Source organism: Drosophila gunungcola (genome assembly GCF_025200985.1).
Source record: "Drosophila gunungcola strain Sukarami chromosome 2R unlocalized genomic scaffold, Dgunungcola_SK_2 000006F, whole genome shotgun sequence".
Classification (NCBI taxonomy): domain Eukaryota; kingdom Metazoa; phylum Arthropoda; class Insecta; order Diptera; family Drosophilidae; genus Drosophila; species Drosophila gunungcola.
Window position 1 is genome coordinate 827,240 of NW_026453168.1, and position 23,214 is coordinate 850,453.

General features: G+C 46.1%; 8 protein-coding genes across 14 annotated transcripts; 4 read left to right on the forward strand and 4 right to left on the reverse strand.

Moving 5' to 3' along the window:
- Positions 1 to 364: 364 nt before the first annotated feature.
- Positions 365 to 5,179, forward strand: LOC128254995 (WASH complex subunit 2). The gene is given in 6 exon segments (XM_052984393.1): positions 365 to 549; positions 615 to 809; positions 878 to 1,017; positions 1,074 to 3,441; positions 3,443 to 3,688; positions 3,690 to 5,179. Coding segments are annotated over 6 exon segments (4,416 nt in total). The 5' UTR covers positions 365 to 447; the 3' UTR covers positions 5,055 to 5,179.
- LOC128255008 (uncharacterized) lies at positions 5,038 to 11,602 on the reverse strand. 6 transcript variants are annotated; one of them, XM_052984430.1, is made up of 4 exons: positions 11,466 to 11,602; positions 8,168 to 8,320; positions 7,451 to 7,690; positions 5,038 to 6,851 (listed from the first exon to the last, which is right to left on the reverse strand). In XM_052984430.1, exons 2-4 carry the CDS (start codon positions 8,228 to 8,230, stop codon positions 5,679 to 5,681), a joined length of 1,476 nt encoding a protein of 491 aa, XP_052840390.1. In that variant the 5' UTR covers positions 8,231 to 8,320; positions 11,466 to 11,602; the 3' UTR covers positions 5,038 to 5,678. The 6 variants fall into 6 exon arrangements, with proteins under 6 accessions (XP_052840390.1, XP_052840386.1, XP_052840389.1 ...); XM_052984426.1 differs by having other exon boundaries at positions 8,168 to 8,668; positions 11,458 to 11,599; XM_052984429.1 differs by having other exon boundaries at positions 11,458 to 11,593.
- LOC128254996 (protein rigor mortis) lies at positions 10,411 to 18,998 on the reverse strand. Its single transcript, XM_052984394.1, is given in 11 exon segments — positions 10,411 to 10,903; positions 11,474 to 12,506; positions 12,574 to 12,831; positions 12,890 to 13,040; positions 13,096 to 13,261; positions 13,319 to 14,214; positions 16,601 to 16,754; positions 16,816 to 16,978; positions 17,044 to 17,356; positions 17,412 to 17,733; positions 17,735 to 18,998. Coding segments are annotated over 10 exon segments (3,720 nt in total). The 5' UTR covers positions 18,854 to 18,998; the 3' UTR covers positions 10,411 to 10,903; positions 11,474 to 12,328.
- Positions 14,584 to 16,808, forward strand: LOC128255005 (cilia- and flagella-associated protein 206). The gene is given in 4 exon segments (XM_052984416.1): positions 14,584 to 14,962; positions 14,964 to 15,345; positions 15,417 to 15,766; positions 15,826 to 16,808. Coding segments are annotated over 4 exon segments (1,731 nt in total). The 5' UTR covers positions 14,584 to 14,707; the 3' UTR covers positions 16,570 to 16,808.
- Positions 18,999 to 19,365: 367 nt separating the features above from the next.
- On the forward strand, positions 19,366 to 20,080 carry LOC128255031 (transcription factor MafG). The gene is made up of 2 exons (XM_052984465.1): positions 19,366 to 19,525; positions 19,588 to 20,080. Exons 1-2 carry the CDS (start codon positions 19,493 to 19,495, stop codon positions 19,951 to 19,953), a joined length of 399 nt encoding a protein of 132 aa, XP_052840425.1. The 5' UTR covers positions 19,366 to 19,492; the 3' UTR covers positions 19,954 to 20,080.
- A 104-nt stretch (positions 20,081 to 20,184) lies between these two features.
- On the forward strand, positions 20,185 to 20,982 carry LOC128255029 (mitochondrial inner membrane protease subunit 2). 2 transcript variants are annotated; one of them, XM_052984461.1, is made up of 2 exons: positions 20,185 to 20,325; positions 20,386 to 20,982. In XM_052984461.1, exons 1-2 carry the CDS (start codon positions 20,308 to 20,310, stop codon positions 20,806 to 20,808), a joined length of 441 nt encoding a protein of 146 aa, XP_052840421.1. In that variant the 5' UTR covers positions 20,185 to 20,307; the 3' UTR covers positions 20,809 to 20,982. The 2 variants fall into 2 exon arrangements, with proteins under 2 accessions (XP_052840421.1, XP_052840423.1); XM_052984463.1 differs by having other exon boundaries at positions 20,223 to 20,335; positions 20,400 to 20,982.
- A 213-nt stretch (positions 20,983 to 21,195) lies between these two features.
- Positions 21,196 to 22,186, reverse strand: LOC128255023 (threonylcarbamoyl-AMP synthase). Its single transcript, XM_052984455.1, is given in 2 exon segments — positions 21,196 to 21,747; positions 21,749 to 22,186. Coding segments are annotated over 2 exon segments (747 nt in total). The 3' UTR covers positions 21,196 to 21,438.
- On the reverse strand, positions 22,186 to 22,665 carry LOC128255034 (DNA-directed RNA polymerase III subunit RPC10). The gene is made up of 2 exons (XM_052984468.1): positions 22,444 to 22,665; positions 22,186 to 22,371 (listed from the first exon to the last, which is right to left on the reverse strand). The coding sequence occupies exons 1-2, from the start codon at positions 22,582 to 22,584 to the stop codon at positions 22,186 to 22,188; spliced, it is 327 nt and encodes a 108-aa protein (XP_052840428.1). The 5' UTR covers positions 22,585 to 22,665.
- Positions 22,666 to 23,214: the final 549 nt, after the last annotated feature.

The window sequence follows — 23,214 nt, forward strand, 5'->3', positions numbered from 1 at the left end:
AAAGATATCGATAACGATAGTTTAATCAGCTGTTCCGTATGGATAGAGATGAGCGTTGGGTTCTTAGAGATGCAATTACACATATTAGCGGGATTTTAATAGCCATATTCAACAATTTTCACATCCGGATATGGAAAAATAGAGAGAACCATTTTATAATTTAATTATTTACTTAATTTGTAAAAAAAACTTTGGGGAAGTCAGTTTTACATTAACATGTGAAAAATATTTACAAATTTGAAAACTTTATTGTTTATGATTTTATTTGTGCTTTCTTAATGCATTTGTAGATACAAATGTAGTACAAGTACTAAAGCAAAAACTTTTTTGATTTGACAAGTCACTAACTATCGCCCATCGCTAATTGGGTGTGATCACTACATTTTCTTTTTGTTTGTTTTGCATTGTTATTAAATTTTTAAATCGCGAAATCAAAGTCGGCTGATAATGGATATAAGTGCAGATGTGGACAAGATTATAGCCCAGGCTCCAGATTGGAACTTTGCAGGCGATTGCGCTCTTCTGGCGTTAATGAAACGCATTTCCCAGGTGTGTTTTGTATGACGAATGTTTTTATCAACCGCCTAATTTTATATAAAAATTTTCCCCAACAGAATCTGCACGAGAGGGGCGAAAAGACCACTAGGAACTTAAGAGACTTTGAGACGAGCGTGAGGCAAGTGGATATATCTCTAAATAATGCCACCAACAGCCTGCGTTCCCTACAATTTGGAAATCAGTTCGTGGAGTACCGGGTGGAGGAAGTGGATGACGCCGATTTGGCTATGCCCGTAGATAAGAAGAAGAAGGTGCAATATTCGATTGAATTTTCCAAGAGATTGTGATTACCGATCTATGTACATATATCTGATTGCAGCCCGACCCGCCGCCCCGAAGTTCCGAGGAAATGGCCAAGGAGTTTCTGGAAAACAACCTGCGTATGTTCCGCAAGAACTTTGAACCGGTGACCATTGAAGTGCCCGATTCGGATGACGAGGATGCACCGGTGCTCTCAGTGTATGTGGCTTAGTTACACACAAATTCCATTAGCCTACTTACTCTACTTTCCATAGAACCGTATTTCGGGCAAAGAATCCCTACGATGCTATTCCCCTGCCCTATATTATTGGCACAAAGGAATGGGAGGAACACAAATACGCCGGACTCTATGACAGTAAAGAGAATAGTGAGGATGAAAAGCCCGAGGAATTCTCCTCCGGTTCATCGGATGAAGGGGAGTCCACCGTATGCAACAAAATCACAAAGCCAGCGAACAAATTGAAGGAGCCCCATCTATCCGACTCCTCCTCACTGGCCTCGTTTGCCAGGGAGCCGGCCATTGTGTCGCCAGCAATTAAGCCCGCTGTTCAGGTCGCAGAGGCTGCCATGAAGACACAACCACGTCCGATTATAAGTAGTCAACGAAACCCTCATGAGAGGGACATGTTCGCCGCACTCCGGCAATCGCCGCCTAGCGACGATCCGCCTTCAACTTCTTCCTCGCCTACATCCTCACCAGCTTTTCGGAACCCCTCCAGTCGCTTACCAATAGCGTCTACGGCTTCACTGAGCTCCAGTAGCAGCAGTCCTGCCCAGCAGCCGCCAAGGCTCTTTGACGAAGCTGTTTCATTGCAAACACCCAGGGAAGCTGAGAAAAAGCCAAGCCAAACTAAGCGCATGCCCGTAAATCTGTTTAACGACGATCAGTTTAATACGTTTATGTCGGAAATCGTTGAGAAAGTTCAGGCCAAACAGGGTACGAACGTGGTTGTACCCGCAGCGGCGATTTCAGAGAAGGAACCACCCAAAGAAAGAGAGCCTGTGGAACAATACTCAAAGCCGGAGATTCCTAAGCAGATCATTGAGCCACCTGCCCCGAAACGTGTTAATCTATTTGATGATAGTCCTCCCTTGAGTCCATCTCCCAGGCCAGAGTCATTGTTCGACAATGCCAAAGCATCGGGTGCCATTCCAAAACAGAGCCCGGCCATTGTGGCCAAAAAAGATCAGCCCAAGTCTCTCTTTGACGATTCTCCTTCCATGCCGAAGTCAATTCCTAACAAAGAGCCATCGAAACAATTGAAGAAATCACTTTTTGACGATGATTTGGAAGACGATGACTTCTTGAGCTCGTTTGCACCTAAAATCAAGCCACCAGAACAAAAACCCCTTTCGAAACCAAAGTCCTCTTTGTTTGATGATGATGATTTGGATATAGATGACATATTTATTAAACCATCGGCCAAGCCACAAAAATTCTCTGAAAAAGTAGATAAAAAACACAGTCTGTTTGAAGACGATGACCACGATGATGTCACCGATCTGTTTGGCTCAAAAAAGGCTAAGGAAGTAAGAAAGGTGTCGCCAACGGACATTTCGCCCGATAAAAAGATTGAGCCACCGGTAGCTGAAAAGAACAGTCTGTTCGATGACATCGATGATGAGGATTTATTTGGAACACCAAAGGCTAAGAATTTAATTACTAGTGAACCATATAATGGTCCTAAGTCTTTTAAAAATATTGATGAAGAAAAAGAAATTGAATCAAAGGAATTCATGAAAACGGAAATAAAGCCAATGGATCCACAAGTACAAAAAGTAAATACGTCTTTACCTATTGTTCGAGAGTCACCTCCGGACATTGAAGTTGCTAAAGAGCCATCTCTTTCTACAGAGAAAAAAAGTGGGCAGGTAAATGATGATTTTTCTGCACCTAGTATTTCTAAAACTACAAATTTGTTTAATGAAGATTTGAGTGATGATGAGTCATTCTTAAGCTCTTCAAATAGTAAGGCTAAGCCAATAAGTGCTATTGAAACTAAAGAATTTATAAAACCAATAGAACAAAATACTTTTTCGGAAGATGTCGTTGCAGTCGAACCACCATTATCTTCTCCCAAAACAACTGATTTGTTTAACGAAGATTTTAGCGATGATGATACATTTTTAAGTGCATCCAAGACTAAGGATAAGTCTGTAGGTGCTATAACTACTAGTGAAATTAATATGCCGGCAAAAGACCAGTTGGTGCATGAGATTAAGCCAGAAGAGTTACCACACAAACTGCCAAAGAACAATGAAGATTATACCGCCGACGAAAAGGAGGAAGTTGTGCCTGAAGAGTTAGGCAAATCAGAAATAGAAGTCATAGTTTCAGAAAGTCCACCACCAGACGATTATGAAAGCAATCAAGATCCCATTATAACAATGGTAGCCGATGTCACAAACAAGTCACCTAAAGATGTTTCCACCACAAGAAAGCCTGCGGACTTGGCTGCTGCACAGCAAATCATGCAGAATTACTCGAATCTCTTTTCCGACGAGCCGCCGGATGACAGCGAGTTTTTCCAAACGCTTGCAAGCAGCGGCCTCAGCAGCCTAAGTGCCTCGAAGATCTTTGACAGCGAGCAAGACTTCTTTGAACCCGCCTTGCCTCAAATACCCTAGTGCGACCAAGGCTTCGCCAGCGACGCCCGGGGATCAACCTTCGTCCACATCCGATTACGGCGCCATATGCTTGTTCAGTGATATCCCGCCCGAAGACGACGACCGCGAAGGTGCAGTGGCACAGAAGCAAGTTGTACCTCAGAAGGAGGAATTTGCAGCCCCTACAACCCGAATACATACCATTTTCTACGATGACTTTAGTGAGACAGCAAGGGCAGGAGCAGTGCAGCCAGCTTCGCAGCTCTTTCAGTTTCAACGATGAGCCACCGCCAGCTGACGAACCTGATCGCAGCAAAGCCAAGGAGAACTCCGAGCTGTCTACTGCCACTTCTCCTGTAAAGAAACTAAAAATGCCTAACATCAACATAAATGTGCAGGCCTTGTTACCTGGCTCCGGAGGTCTGCCAAAGCAGCTCAGGAAACAAGGGTCATCGAGTTCCGAAAGAGAAGAAAGTGAGTCCATACCGAGTGCCAAGGAGAACACTATGCCATCAGCAGACGGTAGCCTGCAGCATGTGAACAAATCTCGCGCTCGAGGACCGGCCAAAAGACGTCCCTCGACCAGGAAGGGAAGAAAGGATAACTATGCCAAAAGCCTGCTGGATGCTGATCAGGGTCCAACATCTTTAGCTTTATCCATAGATAGCCCTGAGTTAGAACCCTCGAAGTCTAGTTCTAACAAGGCTCAACTTTCCCAGTCAGTTGCCGATGGAAAACTGTTTTCTAATCCAGCGCATTCAATTCACAATGAAACATTAGCTGGCTCATTTTTGGGCAGTCCGGAGGAAGCGGATTCGTTCTTTAATTCTGTCAAGACACAGGCAGTTCCTCCCGCTTCCCACTTCGGAGGAAAGAAGGGATCTGATCCACCCAAGTCCTATCGATCATTCTTGGACAGTCCTGATGAGGATGATCTCCTGTTCACCGCTTTTAAGAAACCGACTTCGCCTTCTCAAAATAAGGTGGCTGAAAAAGAGCCTGCTTTGCTTGTCCCTCCAGAGGATCGGCCCAGTTTGGGAAGCTCTTTTCTAGACAGCCCAGATGAAGATGATTCTTTGTTTAGTGCAGTCAAAACAGTGGTGGCTCCTGCTGCTCGAAAATCATCTGCCCCTAGAGCGGAAAGACAGGCTGCTCCTGTAAAAGCTGCATCAACAAAAGAAATTAAAAAGGCTGCACCGAAACTGTTTGATGACAGCGATGATGATGATGATGATCTATTTGCCACTGCCGCTGTGCCAGCATCTTTGTCTAGTATCCAAACCACCAACAGCAGGTCTGTTCCAACTAAACAACCAACCAAACCGCCGGCGGCTTCACTCTTCAGCAGCGATGATGATGATGAAGCGGTGACGCCAGCTAAGATTGCTCCGGCAAAGAAGTTGCCCCTAAATACAAGCAAAAGCCTATTTAGCGACGACGACGATGACGATGATGACCTGTTCGGTGGAAGCACTGCATCCAAGGGCAGCACAACCAAAAAGACCAAACCTCTGGCCCGGCCTGCATCGAAAGTAGCCACCAGCAGAGCCAGCACCGCAACTGCAACTGCAACCATTCCCTCTAGTTCAAACGATAACCCACTGTCGGATCTTTTGGATTTGGAGTAAACACATGAACGCCTTTTATTACAAGTATGTACAGTTTTCGATCGTTTGATGGTTAGACTGTCGATCCGAGTATTGTTATCCGTATTCCTAACAACTACATATAATAAACAATGAATGTCAATATCGATTTGTTGTCGATTCTTAAAACTAAACTTCGGGATTTGCTGTGAAGAAGTCACAATGATTTAACCAGTTACTCTTTTACCAAGTTTATACGCCTGTTATTTGCCATACAAGTTGCTTGTTATCTAGTTGAGCAAAAATCTACTATATTTACTAAATAATTTTTCACATGTTTGGTTAATGTTTGCAAATAAAATTATAACGATTTACCGTGAAGTCTCTTATTTAGAACACTTATTATTTGCAAATGAGGCGTGCCTTTAGTATTTGTGGCATTATAAATTTATATATTGTACCTGCAAATATAACTGGCGCATAAACGTGGTATTAGATTCTCCCAGTGTAACTTTATCCTACGAACTGAAACTGAGTTAGTTTGTGGCTCTTTGGTTGTTATTCCGAGGAATCTCATTCTAGGTCGAGCATGTCCTACAACTAGTGAGTGTAACCTAAGCGCTGACTGATGATCGATTGGGGATCTGTAACTCCAGAAATCTGGACTCAGAGGGCCACATCGCGGTACTTGCGGTAGTCGTCGGACTCGTTGCCCAGCGAGAGCTTGCTGGTGGCCGTGATGTACGGATTGGCGTAGTTGGCATAGCCAAAGCCTCCGTAATACTGCATCTGCTGGCTGTGGGTGGAGCCGCGTCGCTGCATCGGTTGTGCCATTACGGTGCCGGCGAATCCGCCCGAGGAACTGCAATTGGAGGGCCTGCGGTAGATGCCACCCGCCTGTTGCAGGTGCAACTGATGCTGCTGCTGCTGATGATGCTGCTGCTGCTGCTGTTGGTGCAGCAACATGGCCAGGTAGTACTGCTGTTGCTGCGTGTAGTTCTGGAGGAGATTATTGCCGTAGGCGGTTAGGTCGTTTTGCACCTTGCTGATCCCGTCCAGATTCTCCAGCGAAACGCAATTCCGCGACAGCTTGCCCGGTGGCGGTTGCTTGTGGCTTCCGCGCGGACGACTGTGTCCCCTCTGCTGAGCTGGTGGCGGTGTCAACTGTTTCGGTTCGATGGAGCAGTATATGGGATCGTTGCTGGCGGAGCCGATCAGCGAGGGCGGCGATGGTCGGTGCGAGTCCTGCAGATTGTTCTTCAAATCGTCGATGGTGATGTTGAAGTACTTGGCGTTCTTGTCCTCCGTATCCAGCACATGTCGCGGATTGTACATGCCGGGCAGAGTGCAGCGCAGATCCATTAGAGATTGGGCGCGATGGCCACCAGCTCCTCCTCCTGCCGTGCCGCGCTGCATCAGAGTGGCATTGTTGAACTGCTGCGCCAGGGCCGGAGCAAACATGCTGGCATTGAACTCGTTCTGGGAGCCAAACGCCTGGCTGCCCCCGCCGCCGCCGCCGCCTTGGTTGTTCAGACCCAATCCCATGCCAGGACCCAGTGGCATCTTGGCCGTCGTCTCGTCGCACAGCTGGTAGCCGGCGTTCTCGAATCCATTCAACCGCTGGCTGGAGCGTCGGGAATCCGCCTTGGTCATCGGCACACTGGGTGCCGGCGTCTGAAGGGAGAGCCGAGTGGCCAGTCCTTGCAGCTGGCTCAGCACCTGCGTCTCCCGGCGCCACCGGATGCCCGTGGGAATCACACAGATCAGCGCAAAGCAGTTGATGATCAGGCGAATCAGATACGAGGTCAGCTCGGTTAGTCCGTGCACCGATTGCAGTCCCTGGAAAATAAAGCAATTAAAATAGTTACAAGCCCAACATGAAATTATTTTATTTCACTTTAATTATTAATTGATCAAGTTGGCTATATTAAATTTTTTTTGGTTTCTACGCTATTTACTTTCTTATTCTATCTTAAAAACTTATTTTACAACTCCAACAACTGTTTTTCCAACAACTAATTAATTTGTTTTCGTTTCAAATTAATACAACTTTACCAAGTTAGCTAAATTAAATTCTTTTTAATTTGTTTTTTTAAAAATCCAGAAAAGTTTGAAATTGGGGGAATGTAAAGTATAACTTCTAAAAAAATCGTTAAAAAACTTTTTTTTTTACCTTTAAAAAAAGTAGCTAAAAACTAAAAGGTTTTCTGGCTTGAAAACGTTTTGAAATCATTTTACAAAAGATGGCAAAATTTTCGTTTTTTATAAACTTGTGAACCATTTCTACTTTTTCATGATAAATAAGTGCTCCTAAGTAAAAGTCCTGTACTAACTGATGTTTTACTACCTCTGGGTTTAGCGATAGCTGTAAGTTTTTGTAATACAAAATTGGACTGGCCGAACTCTGCTTCCTTTCACCGTTTTCTAGTTCAACTTACCCAGTGCTGTGTGGTCATGATCATGACGAAGACCAGCTCGGGAATCGAGAGGAGGCCGATGATGCCCGACCAGGCGAACAGGGGCCAGCACAGCCCGCTGACCAGGCCGTGGATGAGGATCGTCGTGGCCACGAACATCACGAAGTAGAGCGAGCAGAGTGTGTAGGCGGCGAAGGGCAGCTCTCCGTGGGCCTCCAGTATCCAAGAGACCTCACACGAGAAGGCCCCCAGATAGACGATCTGCGGGGAATGGAGATCGCAACGCAACGGTCGGAGAAATGGACATGGAAATTAACCGAGATTCGCAAAAGAAAAGCGAAAACATAAATCAAAGGCGATGGCAGTCAAAGATGTGGTTGCAAAAAAAAAACGCAAAAAAAAATACCGGAGACAACTTTGCTCCGCAACCATCCATCAATCAATTAATGAGCTTCCACCTCTCCTCCCTCAACGACTTGGAATTGGAATTGAAATTGGAATTGGAATTGGACTGTCAGCTCGGCTGACGGTCAGTAAAAAAAAAAAGTAAAAATAAGATGAAATTTGTACATCTCTCTGCAAAAACGATTTCATTTCATTTTCACTTAATGGTGCAGAAATGTTTTCACACTGATAACGGTAACGGACGGACAAACGGACCACAAAAAAATGGACAGAAAATCCAACGATATGGAGATATCGCCACCGAAACAACTTGGCCCGACTTTTTGCACTTACCAGCAGAAGAACCGCCACCACGCAGCAGATAATGAATAGATTCGCCTTTATGAAGCGCTCCATAATGCGTTCGTTCCAAAAGTTTTGTATGCTATTGCCGTTGCCCGGCGGCCGCTTCTTCAATGAGGACGGCGACTGCTTTTCACTGGCCTTCTGATAATTCATTATTCGTGTTATTCGGTTGTTGCGGTCGTTGTCGAAGATGGTGGCAGATAGGTATGTATAGTACGTATGTGAGTGCGGCTTTTTCGAGAGAAATTATGCTGGCTAGCGGGCGGGATGGTGGTTGTGGTGGTGGTGGTGGTGGTGGCCTTGGTTCCCCTTTTCGGAGGAGGCCAGTGGTGCGATGCGAGGCGATGCGATGCGAAGCGATACGATGCGATGTGGTGTGCGCAGTTCTAGTTCTTGGTTTATGTTCGAATGGGTTTCGAGTCCAGACCGCTTGTGGGTTGAATGAAAGCGTTAAGCGGCCCAATTGAGCCGTGTCATGCTAGGTTGGTGCTGAAATGAGAATTCGAATTCGGAGGCGAGATGAGTCCATCAGTTCGATACGCGGAACAAAAGACTTAGGCAGCGAACTTGTTTTGGCTGCTACACATATGAACAGGCCAAACAAAAAAAAAAAAAAAAAAAATGGAAAACAAACAAACATACAGTATATAGCATATAGCACTCTCAGTCAGTCGGCTAACGGCCTGTGCCATATTACTAAGAAGATTTTCACTTTTCTACACAGACGTTGCGTTGGCCAAGTCTTTTGTTTGGTCGAGCAAATATTTGACCCTAAACAAATGGTGTCGCGTGCTAAGAAGGAAGCTTCTGGTTAAATGCTAACTGGCACTGTTTTTCCGTTTGCCAGCTTGTCAGTTACGAGCCACCTTATGTCATGACAAATGAATTTGAAAACTTGGCTTTACCCAAATCAATTAATCAATTACACTCCGCTGCCAAGTTTGAGTACTCCAACCGTTTAGTGTCGAAACCAAATAATGATACACTTAAGGATCTATAGCAAATTGATTTTTTTTTTAATTATGCGATAGTTTATACTTTTTAAAATATCCCCTCAAAGCGGAAAGGTCGAATCTTGAATATAACCATCTTCTTACCCAAAATAACTTTTTGCCAGAAATACCTAATTAATTAATTTTTATATTTTCCAAAAACTGTAGGTTATTGTATTGAAAATAAATTTAACCTTAAAAAATACCTTGTTATGGTAACTATTGAAACGTATTTAATGAACAATGTTTCCCAATCGTACTGCTTTTAACTTTTCAATGATACTTCAATATCGGAATGTTTTGGACAATATAATAATGGGAAACAATAACTTTTTTTTAGGCATTAATTTCTTGAAATTTACATTTTTGGAATTTGAGAAAAAAAAATTGAAATGTTATTCGGATTACTTAAATAATTCCATAACATAAAAATGATGTTTAAAGTGTATTAAACTAAAACAAGAGACCATAAAAACTTAAGCCATTTTTAAGATGGATAATAAAACTCAAAGCAACGAAAGAAAAATACAAAAATAAAAATGGTAAATGAAAGAAAAATGAAAATATATGAAGTGAATCATGATGGGAAATGTGAGACAATTAACAAATGGAAAGTAATTCGAAGATTTATTTCAAGCCATTCAAAAGAGTCGATTCCGGAGGCACTGGTACTGAAAAAAAAACCAACCAATTATCCCATTGGCTTGCCCACGAAATCGTGTTGTGAAGTGTAAACAATTGAGACGCCTCGCCAACGCCACATCTCATCACTCAGAGCCCAGTTAACCATTTAGTCGGATACGGTAATCCGCCCATAATAGACGACACCGACATCGTCATCAAAATAGAGGCGACGAACTTGCTGAATGTCGTCAGCACGCAGGTGCGCCAAGCTCATCGCGCCTTGATTACGATGATTATGATGATGATGATCCAGCCGAAGGCGTATCATGGGTTTGGTCTGGGTCTGGGTCTGGGTATGGGTCTTAACTCTTGCTCCCCAAAAAGGAGCGACGCACCGGATATGCGCACCTTAAAGTGGCGGGCGGTGACTTGCCCCATTGACATTCCGCCAACGTTGCAAGCTTAGACCCCCAATTCGAACCGATCCCCCAGCCAACTGGCAATGCGGGCCCGGTTTTGGTTTTCTTCGGAGGCCGGAAAGAATTGCAAGCCAACTTTGTTTTATTGCTAATTAGCTGGACAAACTGATTCTCGCTGGGCTGTCCGGTTTTTCGGGGGGGGCAGTGCCGTCGGGTTTTGTTGAAACGGGTTTTTAGCACTCACTCAGCGCCGGGAAAAGGTGGCAAGCGATTGCGGAGCGCCCTTGACTGACTGCCACACCCATGCGGCGAGGATTACGAAATTATGCAGATCCCAAAACATCGTTTCTGTGAACCTGGTGTGACCGAAAAAATGCGAGCAGCATTTCAAAATATTTCGCATTGTATTTACCGCGCTTTGGGCAATTAAATTAATTTAATTTCGTTATTGTTGTCGTTATGTTGCTTTTGCTGTTGCTGCTGTGTCTGCATTGCGAGTTCAATAGCATAAGTGCAACAATGGACAACAGTGAATGCATGAATAAACAACAATGCAGCAGCGGCAAAGTTATGCAAATTGTTATTATGAAGTCGATGGAAATGGAATGGAATCGAATCGAAATGAAATGAAAAGGCCAATCCAATGCGTTGCCGTTATGCTGTGCTGTGCTGTGCCCGTGCCTGTGCCTCTGCGTTTCAAAATGCAATCATCTATTATATATCCAGCATATGTATCGATGCGATGTAAAGTAAAGTATACCTTTCACTTTATGATTATTATTGCAAGCGATCCATCCCGAATGGCAGTTACAACAGGCACAAGAAATACCAAAAAAAACTAAATGAACAATAAGCGCGGATCGTAGGAATTATCAGTCAAGCAAGAAACGATTTCTCAGCGACGCACTCATACACGCGGGCCCTCGAAATTGTTCAGCGTTGAGTCATGTGGCGTAGTATAAAGATTCGAAGTTGTCTTGTCGCTCATGCAAATTGCGTCGCCCGACTTTAATGGGGCACACCGCATAGCTACAGCCATATACCAGCCATCACCCAGTGGTTCTTGGCACTTTTACTGCGCGCACAGATTAAATAAACTCGTTTTTTCGGCTCATCGCAAAAGCGAAATGCTCGTGGTACGCAATTATATTTTGATTGTTATTTAATTGTACAACGGTTACCAGCACCAGGTCAAGTCAAAGTTGACGGACGTGAGAATGGTCGATATGTGTGGGTCACTCACTCACTCACTCACTCACTGGCACTCGTGAAAAGCCGTAACGGTATGCTTCAAGTTGGCGCGCTCGCAAAACGGTTAAAAGTGAAAATCGAAAGACTGAGGAAACGAACTTGCGTTCGCCGAACGACTCTGCGAGCGCTGCGACGGCTACGAAGTCTGTTTGGCAACTGAAGAGCACTCCCAGCCGTAAGTTTCGAGCTACAGCTAGAGCTCTGCTCGGCTGTGTCGTTTGTTGATTTACATTTTTGTGTCGGTTTCGTTTCTTTTTACTGACTGCTATGTGCAGCAGCAGCAAGTTCACTCGCCCTAACTCTTGTTCCAACAATTAAAACTTAATTTCTAACTGGCAATGAAGCTGCCGGCGGGCTGGGCAACCCAACCGGGCATTTGCATAATTTGATGCCAAAAGCCCAGACGAGAATGAGGCCTAACGGTCATACTTTTGTTTTGGACCAGCTTTTACGGCTGATAACAAATGGTTTGGCCGCTGGAACAGCTGCCTGTTCTAATTAACGCTCGCCGGGGTTTCTTTTTCTCTCGTTTTCGTTTATTCGAAATTCAATTTGTGTGTGTTTCTTTACTAGCTATTGTGCCATTGATATATATATATATCTATATGTGTGTTTTTCTCCTTTCATTGGGGTAAATTAAATTAAAATATAGTATTCAAATGGCAACTTAAATGGATTTCAATTCCAGTCAGTCTCTGGCTATCTATAAGTATGAAAATTAGTTTAATTCATGGATCAAAATATTTAAATGCCTAGCTAATTGATAATAGCTTCATGATTGTTTCGGGGCAATTTCAAACGTGTAGTAAACTAATACAGCCTGTTTCAGCTAAAACTATGCTTAAGCCGCGATAAATTTTGGCCTAATGCTCGGCAGTAGATCCATTTTGGATCGGCTCGATGGCAGCACAACCGTCTAACACTCCGCTCAGCTGGCCAATTCGCTTGATTTGATCCATTAGTTCGGCAATCTCGGGCGTGCAGTTGCGGAATTTCCTTAAATAGGAGTAGCCCCGCAGCATCTCATTGTCCAGTACGCATCTGTAATGAATTTAAATTAACTATTAGCGTAGATCTTTAATTTTTAATTGCTTTTGACTCCACTTACATCAGGGCTGCTGCAGCGAAATTGCCCGTGCCCTCGAGATTCTCGAGCCACCTGTTAATTATGGTTTTAATCAGAGGATCCGTTGCTGGCAAGCATATGCGGGCATGGACCAGGGCCTCTTTGTAATACTCGTTGGCCAAAAACAGGTCGATGGCTTCCGATTGCATACCCAGGCTAAAAAGATACGTGGCTGCGTGCATAATAAAGCCCTTTTCTTCCATCTGTTTGGCATAAGCCCGACAGCAGTCCTGCCACAGCCTGAAAAAGTAACTTGATTGATCAAAAGCCTCTTTACACAACAAGATTAAGCCCTTACGTAAAAGACACTGAGGGAGCCACCGAGAGATGCCACTCGGTGAGCGTCTTGTTGGCCATATGCTGCTCCAGTTCCTCGCGCAACTTGAACGTAGATAATGCCAGACAAAGAGGGGCTATGTCTCTTGTGTTCGACTGCTTCAGATTGGTCACTAAAATGTTAAGATTTTTACTAAAATCCAAACCAAACCAATTCAATTAACTTACACTCTGTGGCAATGAGCTCTTTAGCCATCACCTTGGTACTGAAAAGCTTCGACATGAGAACTGACTTGTCAATCTTGGCCGCATCTTCTGTAAGAACAATGGCCAGCTTCTCCAGTGCGCTCTTGTTGAGCTCTTTTTGGGCGAGGTAGAGACAGGTGCGGCTATGCTATGGGTAGAAACATCGTTAGGTTAAAGTGATAAAAGGACGCGACTGCCGACTCACAGTGAGGAAACTATCGGGGGGCAGATTGGCCTCTCGTTCCTTGCACTTTGTGCACTCCCTTGTGTTCATTTTGTTGGTCTTTTTGTCCAAGCTAAGAGCGCCCAGCAGCTCCTCCACTGGAGTCTCATTAGCTGGTGTGTCGTTCACAGGGGTTTCATTCACTTCAATCTTCTTCACTTCCTTGGTGGCAACTGGCTCAACTTCTGGCTTGACTGCCGCCTTGCGTTGATCGCGCCTCTGTCGCTTTTTGTCAGCCGCTGTGAGAGCTGGGGCAAAGGGCTGTGTCAGGGACTTGCTAGCCCACTTAACGTTCAACAGGGCATCCACCTTGGGGCAGATGTTTCTCTCATCGCCAGACAAGGCGTCTTTAATGTTGAGTAGCTCCACAGAGAGCGCCTTTCCCGAGCACATAATTATGTTCTCGTCGGTGGGCAAAAACATTCCACACCACATGGGGCAGTGGTAGGTGATGGTCAGCGGTGGCTTCTCCGGCTCGTTGCAGTTCCACAGGCAAACCTTTCCCTCGATGTGGAACGTGAGCAGCAAATGCTTTTGGGTATGGCTCCACTTTAGCGAGGTTATCGATGCCTTCTCCGCGTTTGCCGTGAAAGTGTGCTGCGTTATCCACTTGCGCTCCGACTGCTGAAACTCCATCACGTACACGAACTTGTCGTTGCCGGCCACAGCAAACACATTGCTGTCCAACGGACTCCAGGCTATGTCGGTCACATAACGAGCAAACAGAGCTGACTGGCGGATGAACGGCGTCCAGGACTTGTCCATTCCGGAATCTCGCTCATGGAGCTGCAGGAGTCCATCATCGGTGCCCACAAAAAGGAAGGATCCACGCACGCTTAGATAGCTGGGTCGAGAAATGCAGTTCACAACTATGGGGTCTGCAAAAAATAAATGCATGGTACATTTAGACAGCATTTATTAGAAAGATTGATGAGTTTACAAAGTAAACCATCTAAGCGATCGGTTTCTGATCAAATCAACTTTAATCCTAAATGTGCATTTCTTGGTTTTTTATAAAAAGTTTAAGGTTTAATGTTCCTTTTTTGTTTTACAAGTTGTTCTCATTTTAAGCAACTAATTAAATCTTGTCTTAATAGCAAGAAACCATTTAAATTAAAATGATACCCATTGTCCGAAAAGTTCAGTTTCAAAGATAATCGTGCGACCATTTTAATGACTTACATGAAGCAAATTAGAGTCAAGGAAAATTACAACCATTCATGGACAATTTCGAAATCAAAAATCGATTAAATTGTAACCAGGGGCAACAAAAAATAACAAATAACTGAAAAAGTTAACAAGCAGTCACGTTACACATTTTCTGTCTTCGAGTTTTTCCCCTAAAATAAATTAATAGTTCCGTTCATTAGAATGCCGCGGCACAGGACACTTGTGGACATTAGCCACCGCATCATGAAGCGCTTCCAGCAGCTGGATCTGCAGGTTGCCGAGGAGTTCGTCATCTTCGCGGTTCACCTGCTGGCCAGGGATCAGCGACGAGGTCTGCTTAAGTACGACCTGAATAAACCTACCGCCTGCGCCATTGAGTCTTTTGTGAACACAATTGTAGATAGCTATGTGAATCCGATGGATTGTACAATGGCCAATATGAGAATGGCGTGGGTGTATGAAGAAAGGCGTTACTATAGACCTTGAGTATGTCAAGAAGCAATACGAGGAAAAGTTCCAAACAGAACTGCAGGTGCTCATCAAGGATATTCTGCAGTACCCAGAGACCTGCAATAAGGTTCAGCTGGACCAGCTCTTCGCCAAGATGCAGGTCTTCGTCGTGGCCTGCTACAATCTGGGCTCGCCCAAGAACCATGTGCTGCTCAAGCTGACTGCCCAGGCTCTGAACAGCGTGATCGGGCGCAGTGATCTGCAGAACTATGTGTTGAAGAAGAAGTACCATCGACTGGAATATCTTCAGAGATTGGCGTCTACTGTGGCTGGCATTGTGATCTATAACAACGATGGTCCTGACGGAGATCGGGAGAATGTGAGAAGTGGTGGGTGCACTTTGGTGACTTCCCCATACGCTTTTCTAATCCCAAATCATAAATTTGTCTATCTATCTTAGTGGTTGATGATCTAGAAATGGCCCAAAAGAACACTGAAGCTGCCTTTTCAGCCAGTATGGAAAGGGCTGTCAAGATGCGATCCATCTGCCAGGCGGCCCTCGATGACCTCGTGAAGATTGACCACAAGGACGAGACCTTGACCTACCGAGTGCCCCTCGAGCACCTGGACCGCCTGAACCAGCTCTCGCTGACCTACTTCATGCAGCACCGCTGTCTGACCACTCTGAGCGAGCACTACCACAGCACAGTGTACCTCATCGAAGTGGAGCAGAAGCGGTACAATTGTGTGGTGGCCAAGATTAACGACACCCTCTCCATGCGCACCGCTATCGATTCGGAGCTAGTCTTTGTAAGTGACTTGATTTTTCCCTTTAATTTGGATCGCTCTAATCCTGTTCGCTCCATTAGCCGCACTTTGTGTACATCTCCCAGGTTTGGGGTAACCTGAACAACTTCCTAAACCACATTGTTGAGTTGAACAAGCTGAGGGAACAGGTGGAGGCTTTGGTGGTCGACGACTTAATGAACCTGGTCAAGACCACTATTGCCGAGCTGCAGGCCCTGCATAAACGCATAAAGAAGCCCAAGGTCTGCACTTTTGAGGAGCGCATGGATGCCGTGAAGGATCTGCAGACGGATGGCAACTTTTGCAACCTCAAAACGGCGGATATAAAGGAGTTTTGCTGCCTAGCCATGACTGTAACGAATGGCTTGCTTATGCCGGCCCAAATAACCAGAAAACTTTGCTCAAATGTGGACATTACTTTCGGCTTCCGGGACGCGAGATACGCTCGCTTCGCTGAGCTCCGATTTGAGCCTTTCATAGACGCCTTCAGAAAAGTGGTCTTCAACAGTGCCAACCTGGCGCTTCTCTTTAAGCTGGACGATGCGCTAATAGCCCAGGAGCTGCAGGGCCTCATTGTTGAGCCGCCGAAGAAAAAGGATTTTAAGTGTCAAACAGAAATGGTCGTCACCAATGACTTATCGCCGTCCAACTGGATTAACGTAACGTGGAATGCTTGGGACTACCATAGGGAAACTATCCACTTGGCCAACATCCGTAAGAAGCAAACCAGTGACATGCAAACTAAAATCAGTTACGGGCAGCGAAACGCCCAGAACCAAACCTACAACACTCGGCAGCATTTGTGATGAGGACAGGAAAGCATACACATAAACTCACCAGTTTTTGATCTGCTTAAGTCGAAAAACCCGAACACGCGATTTACAATGAAGTAAATGTAATGGTCCTGCCACACCAGGGAGTAGACTTCCTTTTTGTGGGGCGTCCGTAAATGCGTTTTCACCTTCATGCGCTCCACATCAAGGATGCCCACCTATTGTTGTTTTGATTACGATTTGAGTCTTCAATAAAATCGTATTAATGTAAACACGTACTGTTCCGTCAAAGGTACCAAAGGCCAGTTCCAAGCAGTTCGGACTCCAGGCCAGGGAGTAAACATTACTGGTCACATAGACGCTATCGATGGGAAGGCAGCTGGACGAAAGCTTTGATATATCAAAGAAGGCCACCCGGCGGTCCGAACAGCCCAAAGCGATTCTAATCGAGTAAAGGAGTAAAGGAGACATCAGTTTTGAGCCTTTAGAGATATAATTTAAGCTTACTTGTTCATATCATCCGGACACTCGGCCATCGCTCGCACTCCGAATGCCACAGTGCCGTAAAAGGCACTCACTTGGCCAGTCAGGGGATTCATCATTCCAATCTGACGATTGTTCCTGCAGAGCCAAATCATCTCTTTGCTTGGGTCACAAGAAAACGACACAATGTCCTGCAGCTGGCAACTGTGTGCTCTGTCCCTGCTGATCTTGTAGCGAAGCATCTTCCGCTCGAACTCCAGTGACCAGAAGAACAGCTGATGGCGGCTCAGGGAAACAATTACCTGGTCGTTTAGCCAGTAGACGTTGTTAAGCTTGCCTGGGAAGAAACATGGTTAAGTGATTGTTGTTAATGGCATTTCGAAACGACTCACCTGCCGCCTTGCTCTTGCTGTAGTTCTTGCCCGCATGCGCTCCTGTATTCGTATTCCAAATCATCATCACCTCATCTCCGTCAATGGAAACCAGTAAAGTGTCCAACCGAGAGCTTTTTCCAGAAGCCGAGCTGATGGTCTCCGTGCTGATGGCCGGCACCACCTGGAGATTGCTCGCGGGCTCGGTCTTTGGCAGGGGAGCTTCTGAGGCGTGTACCTCGGCCTGGTGGTAGATGTGATGCAGTACTTCTCTTTTCGGCTTGGCCGCCTCGCCATCAACAATCACGGCATCGTCGCTGGAGGAGCTGTACTGGATGACCTCGAAGACTGCCTTCGGTGGAATCGCTGAAATCGTGTTTGTTGCTAATGGTGCTGGCATCACTCAACGGACCGGTGGGCTTTGTTGGCTCACAGTCGGTTAGGGTGACCTCCACGTGCTGGGTGTTTTCCGCTTGACGATTCGCCAACAGATCCGCCTTTACGCTTTCGCAGGCTTCAACGAAATCCAGGGCAGCGGCTCCGGCTGGCTTCTCCAGGCCCACAAACCCGCCGCCGCAGTCTTCAGAGGATTGGCGACGCGCAGCGACAGGTGCTCCGAACTCGCACTCCAGGTGATCAAAATTGTAAATGTCGAACAAGTCGTCGGACTCGGCTGCCCGGGATTTCGACAGCGGTGGTGGCTTCGCCTTGGGCTTCTCATTCTGTTCCCCATTGCGGCTTCGCCATTGTTCGGCCCTTGAGGCCAGATTGTTGAGGTTCTCCTCCTGCGGAGCAGGCACCTCCCGCCAGGCCAGGCCGCATATGGGCGCCTTGTGGCCGTGGAACTTGTAGACGATGTTCATTTTGCGCAGGTCGCAGACCAACACGTTGCCCATTGCTGTTCCCACGGCGAACAGGTTGTCGTTGTAGGGGGAGCAGCGCACCATGGTGAGCTGATGGTTTCGGGGCGAAATGAAAGTGGGTCGGCGGCAGTAGGTGTTGGAGGCGACGCAGTAGATGACCAGGTCGCTGGCGTCCATGGAGAGTATGTTGCCGTTGGCCAGGTAGCTCATCAGAACGGAACTGGTGGTGTGGTGTACGGCTCGCACATCCCGCGCCTCGTGCTGATGCTGGTGGGCCTTGTGGCCGATGATGGCCTCTCCTAGTCCGCAGTCCCAGACCTGGACGCTCAGGTCATCGCCGACTATGGCGAATGGTTTAGCTGGATTCCCATTTGCATTTCCGCTGCCATTAGCCCACATGGGACTCACGTCGAGGGCCAGGATATTGATGCGCGTCGACATGGTCACCACTTGGGGCTGCTCGCCGCTCGCCGGCGGGGCGGATATGTAGTTGATGCAGCGTATGCCGGCGTACAGCAAACCGCCATCGGGAGCGGCTGCCGCCAAGGATACGTTGCCCGGAGGAGTGGGCACATTGTGGTACATAACCTGCGAGTTCATGGCGATGGATCACAACTTGGCATTAGTAGAAATAAGGACAATTTCCCGCTAACATTTGGCGTCGAGATTTTCTTCCAAGCCACTAGTGTTAGTAAGCTCTACAAGCTTTGCTAGCGCTGCCACCCTTTGTTAGAACAGCATCAATGGAATGTTTTCGTAGGGCTCCATTCGGAAAGAAATGTTGGAGAAAACTGTTTTCAACGGCTGAAATTAACCATAATATATATAATAAATACTAACATAAATTATAAATTAAATGTTGCTTGAGTTTTAGCAATTTACTTTTAAATACAATTCGTTTTTACTTAAAAACAGTGCTTGGACAAAAAAAATTCAAAATCCAGCTTTACTTGTACCAATAACGTTTACCAACCGATTTGGAAATTCGAACCAAAACTGATCAAATACCTTTAAATTGTATTTTAAATTTAATGAACCCGCTATTTACTGAGATTTTAATAATAGTATTTTCTGAACATCTGGCAGCTCTATAAAATATCACGCTTGCCAATACTAAATCCCGGTGAATGGCTACCAGCAGGTAGAGAAGAAGAAGACTCACAATAACAACGCAAAAAAAAGAAGAAAACTCCAGTAAACTGGTAAACTTGCCGAGAAAATAAAGAAAAAATAGAAACAATGGATGCAAAGCGCGAGAGAAAGTCGTCCCTGGTATGTAGATTGAAAATCAGTTGAAACGAACGAGAAACCCCTGATCGGAGTGTGATTTTCAGGCCCCACTTTCGCCGTGTCCCATCCCGGACATTACCGATGATGACCTGGTGAGCATTTCAGTGCGGGATCTCAACCGCACACTCAAGATGCGCGGCCTGAACCGCGAGGAGATTGTCCGGATGAAGCAGCGGCGGCGCACTTTGAAGAATCGCGGATACGCAGCCAGTTGCCGCATCAAGCGGATCGAGCAGAAGGACGAGCTGGAGACCAAGAAGTCCTGCGAGTGGACGGAACTAGAGCAGATGCACGAAGACAACGAGCAAGTGCGTCGAGAGGTGGGCAACTGGAAGAACAAGTACAAGGCGCTGCTGCAGTTCGCCATTCAGAACGAGATTCCCATTCCGAGCGAGCTGGAGGGCTGCTGATTTCCCAGTCACATTCCACCTGTCTGTCAAAATTTCAATAAACCCCAATGAAAACACCTGTAACTAAAGTACAATAGCGAATTTTCCCCTTTTAATAAAACCAATCGACGTTCTGTATCCACTGGAACACCCTGTATTTTGCGAGCATAAACAAAACCCGTGTCGGCGTTCGCTGTGAATGCCAAACGAGCCGGGGCGCACAAGGAACACGGCCAAGAAAGCTGGTTATGTATTCACCTCGATAGCTCCTCGGTCCTGTAGTTCATCCAGCCGGACCCATGGCATTTCGCTTCTTTGGCAAGTCCCTCCTCTACGCACTGCCGCTGGGAGTCACTTTCCTGGACTGTGTTGGATATGTGGCCAGGGTGGATGGTGAGTCGTTGTCTGAGGTTCTTTTTGTGATCCAACCAAACCCGCTTGATTCGCCCGCAGGCATATCTATGCAGCCCTGCTCTCAATCCAGTGCCGGATGAGAAGGACTACGTGTTCCTGCTGCGCTGGGGCACGCACAACAGCCAGGTGGAACGCGGCGACATAATATCCCTCATCTCGCCCAAGGATCCTGCCCAGAAGATCATCAAACGCGTGGTGGGGCTGCAGGGCGACGTGGTCTCCACGCTGGGCTACAAGCACGAGATCGTGCGCGTTCCCGAGGGTCATTGCTGGGTGGAGGGCGACCACACGGGCCACTCCATGGACAGCAACACCTTCGGACCCGTGGCCCTGGGCCTGATGTCCGCGAGAGCAGTGGCCATTGTCTGGCCACCGGAACGCTGGCGGGTGCTGGAGAACGAGCTGCCACGCCGCCGGAGGCCCATCCAGGCCTCCAAGAACACCAGCAACTACTACAACTAGACTGACCACCACCTGGCGGAGGGTCTGCGCCCAAGATAGTTCCAAATGTGTACATACTTACAGAAATACCCGTATATTTTATAATCAATTGTTGTGTTCCCGCATTCGAGGCAAGCTAGGATGTTCTAAATTAAATATGAAAGTAAAAAGCCAAAGAAAATTGCATATTTTAAATTGATTTAGTTATTTTTTCTGAAAAGGGTGATCCCAAGATTTAGTCATACACTTACTTTCAAATGTTTTACTCGAATAAAATTAGCATGAAATTTCTCAAAAATAATAACAAATCAAGCTCTGGAAACATATAGATATTCTTGGTGAAAGGTAATTTTACTTGCATTTTCTTTTGTTCTATTCGAATTTTAAGAAAATTCCTTAAAACATTACTCGATTTATTAGAATCAAGGTAACAAAGCTTAATTTACTCATGCTTTGATATTTCCTTTCACAGCAGTTGCATTAAAAAAAAATAATAAGCTGGATTTTTAAATTTAGTTTGGTCGAAATTGATGTATGAATAATATAACATTAAATTAAACTTTTACATTACTCAGCAACGTAATATAAAAGCAAACAATCAAGAAAAATTTAAGCTTGACAATAATAATGTATTTGGATAGCTCCACTATACTAAAGCATTTTCCGCGACTGGATGCCGAATGCCTCCATCAGGGCAAGGGTCTGCTTCAGGGCCACTCCTGCCCGCACAATCTCGTAATAGCCCGGAGTGGCCAGGTCAATGACCGTTGAGGCCAGGCGCCGTTCTTCGGTGAGTCCAATTTGGCCGGCGTCGAATACGGCGCCCAGTTGCGGCCACAGTGAGCGGAACTCTGAGACTTCCAGGCTGCTGGGCGCACTAGAACGATTGGCGCTGGTCAGGGCCAAGGGCTGCTCATGCCACACGGCGCAGAGGTCGCGCATGAACTTGAAGTCAGGAACTGCGAATGCCGATCTTGGAGGTGCTGGGATTAAGGAACCGGTTGCTCAGCTTGGGCGTCCGCTCGATCACGATGGTCAGGGGGCCCGGGAGCAAACGAGTTAGCAGCTCGTCGCTAAGATGGGCAGCCTGACCAAAGCGACGCAGGGCAGCGATGTTGTGTACGCAAATGGCCACCGGTTTGTGCTCATCCCGGCCCTTGATCTCGTACAGCCGTTGGATGGCTGCCTCGTTGTTGGCATCGCAGGCCAGTCCATAAACGGTATCGGTGGGCAGGGCAATAACCTGTCCACTCAGCAGGCACTGACGGGCCAGCTGAAGAGCCGCCTCATCTCCAACCGGACACACTGGAGTGTTTAGCTCACTGACTCGATGCTGCATCCTGGTCGACTTATGGTGAGCCTGGACAATTCGGAGCAGCTGTGTTTGCAGGCGGCGCATTAGTCCCGCCAGGTGTGGTTGCACTCGTGGTTGCAGCACTTGTAGAACGTGGTCATGGGCTCGTCGGCCGACCGCGTCTGGATTTGCATAAAGTACGCCCGCTTATGGCTGCACGTTGGACACTCCGCATCCGTCGAGTCCACGTTCTCCCAAGCCGCTTTGCCGCCCAGAACGTGGTCCACCTCCTGCAAGACAAAGCCGATAGTATCACAAATACCACCCAAATTGCATCATCCAGCGGCAACCGCCGATTTTACCTTGAGGCGAGGGAAGGTCTTTGTGGAGATCTTACGCCTGATTTTCGATATGTAGGGGCAGGTGTTGCACGTGAAGCGGTGGCAATTCGTGTCCTCCTCAATAATCAGTATGTTTCCGCACGACGGGCAGAAAAACAACATAATTCCTGAGAATCCGAGTTTGTTTTCTATTGAGCACGTTGAGCGCTCCTTCGCAGTGTGGCCATATCCAATGTTTAAATGTAACTGGTTTAAGTATACCACAAAAATACCGAGATTAATGTATTTTTGGTCAAATTACAACCGTCTCCACTATCCGCTATCTGCACTAGAATTATAGCTAATAATTTATTCACAGCTGATGGCGAATTAGATATTAGATCTTGTCAGACGGGTTGAAAATGGCATCAGTAATATTAAGCAAATATTGTCATTGATATATAGCCCATTGGTTGGATCAGTATTTCCCTCAAATTGTTTACCTTTGAAAGAATATTTAGCTTTTATGGGTAAAATTAATTTGTTTTGTTCAAAAAATAACACCAAAATATATAAAACGTTGTGATAGCAAACAGAAAATATAAATAAATTCCAGGAGTGCCCTGTTTAATATTGCGGTGCCTATGCCGGTGATCTGGCAGCACTAGTTTTCCAAAGTCAGAACACAAAATAACAGTTTTCCACGAAAACATAAGGTTGTTATTTGCCACCCAATGACAACCCAATGCTCCAATCATTTTCAGATGCCAAAAATCTAACAAATCGGCGAAAAACATATATTCTGTACAAAAA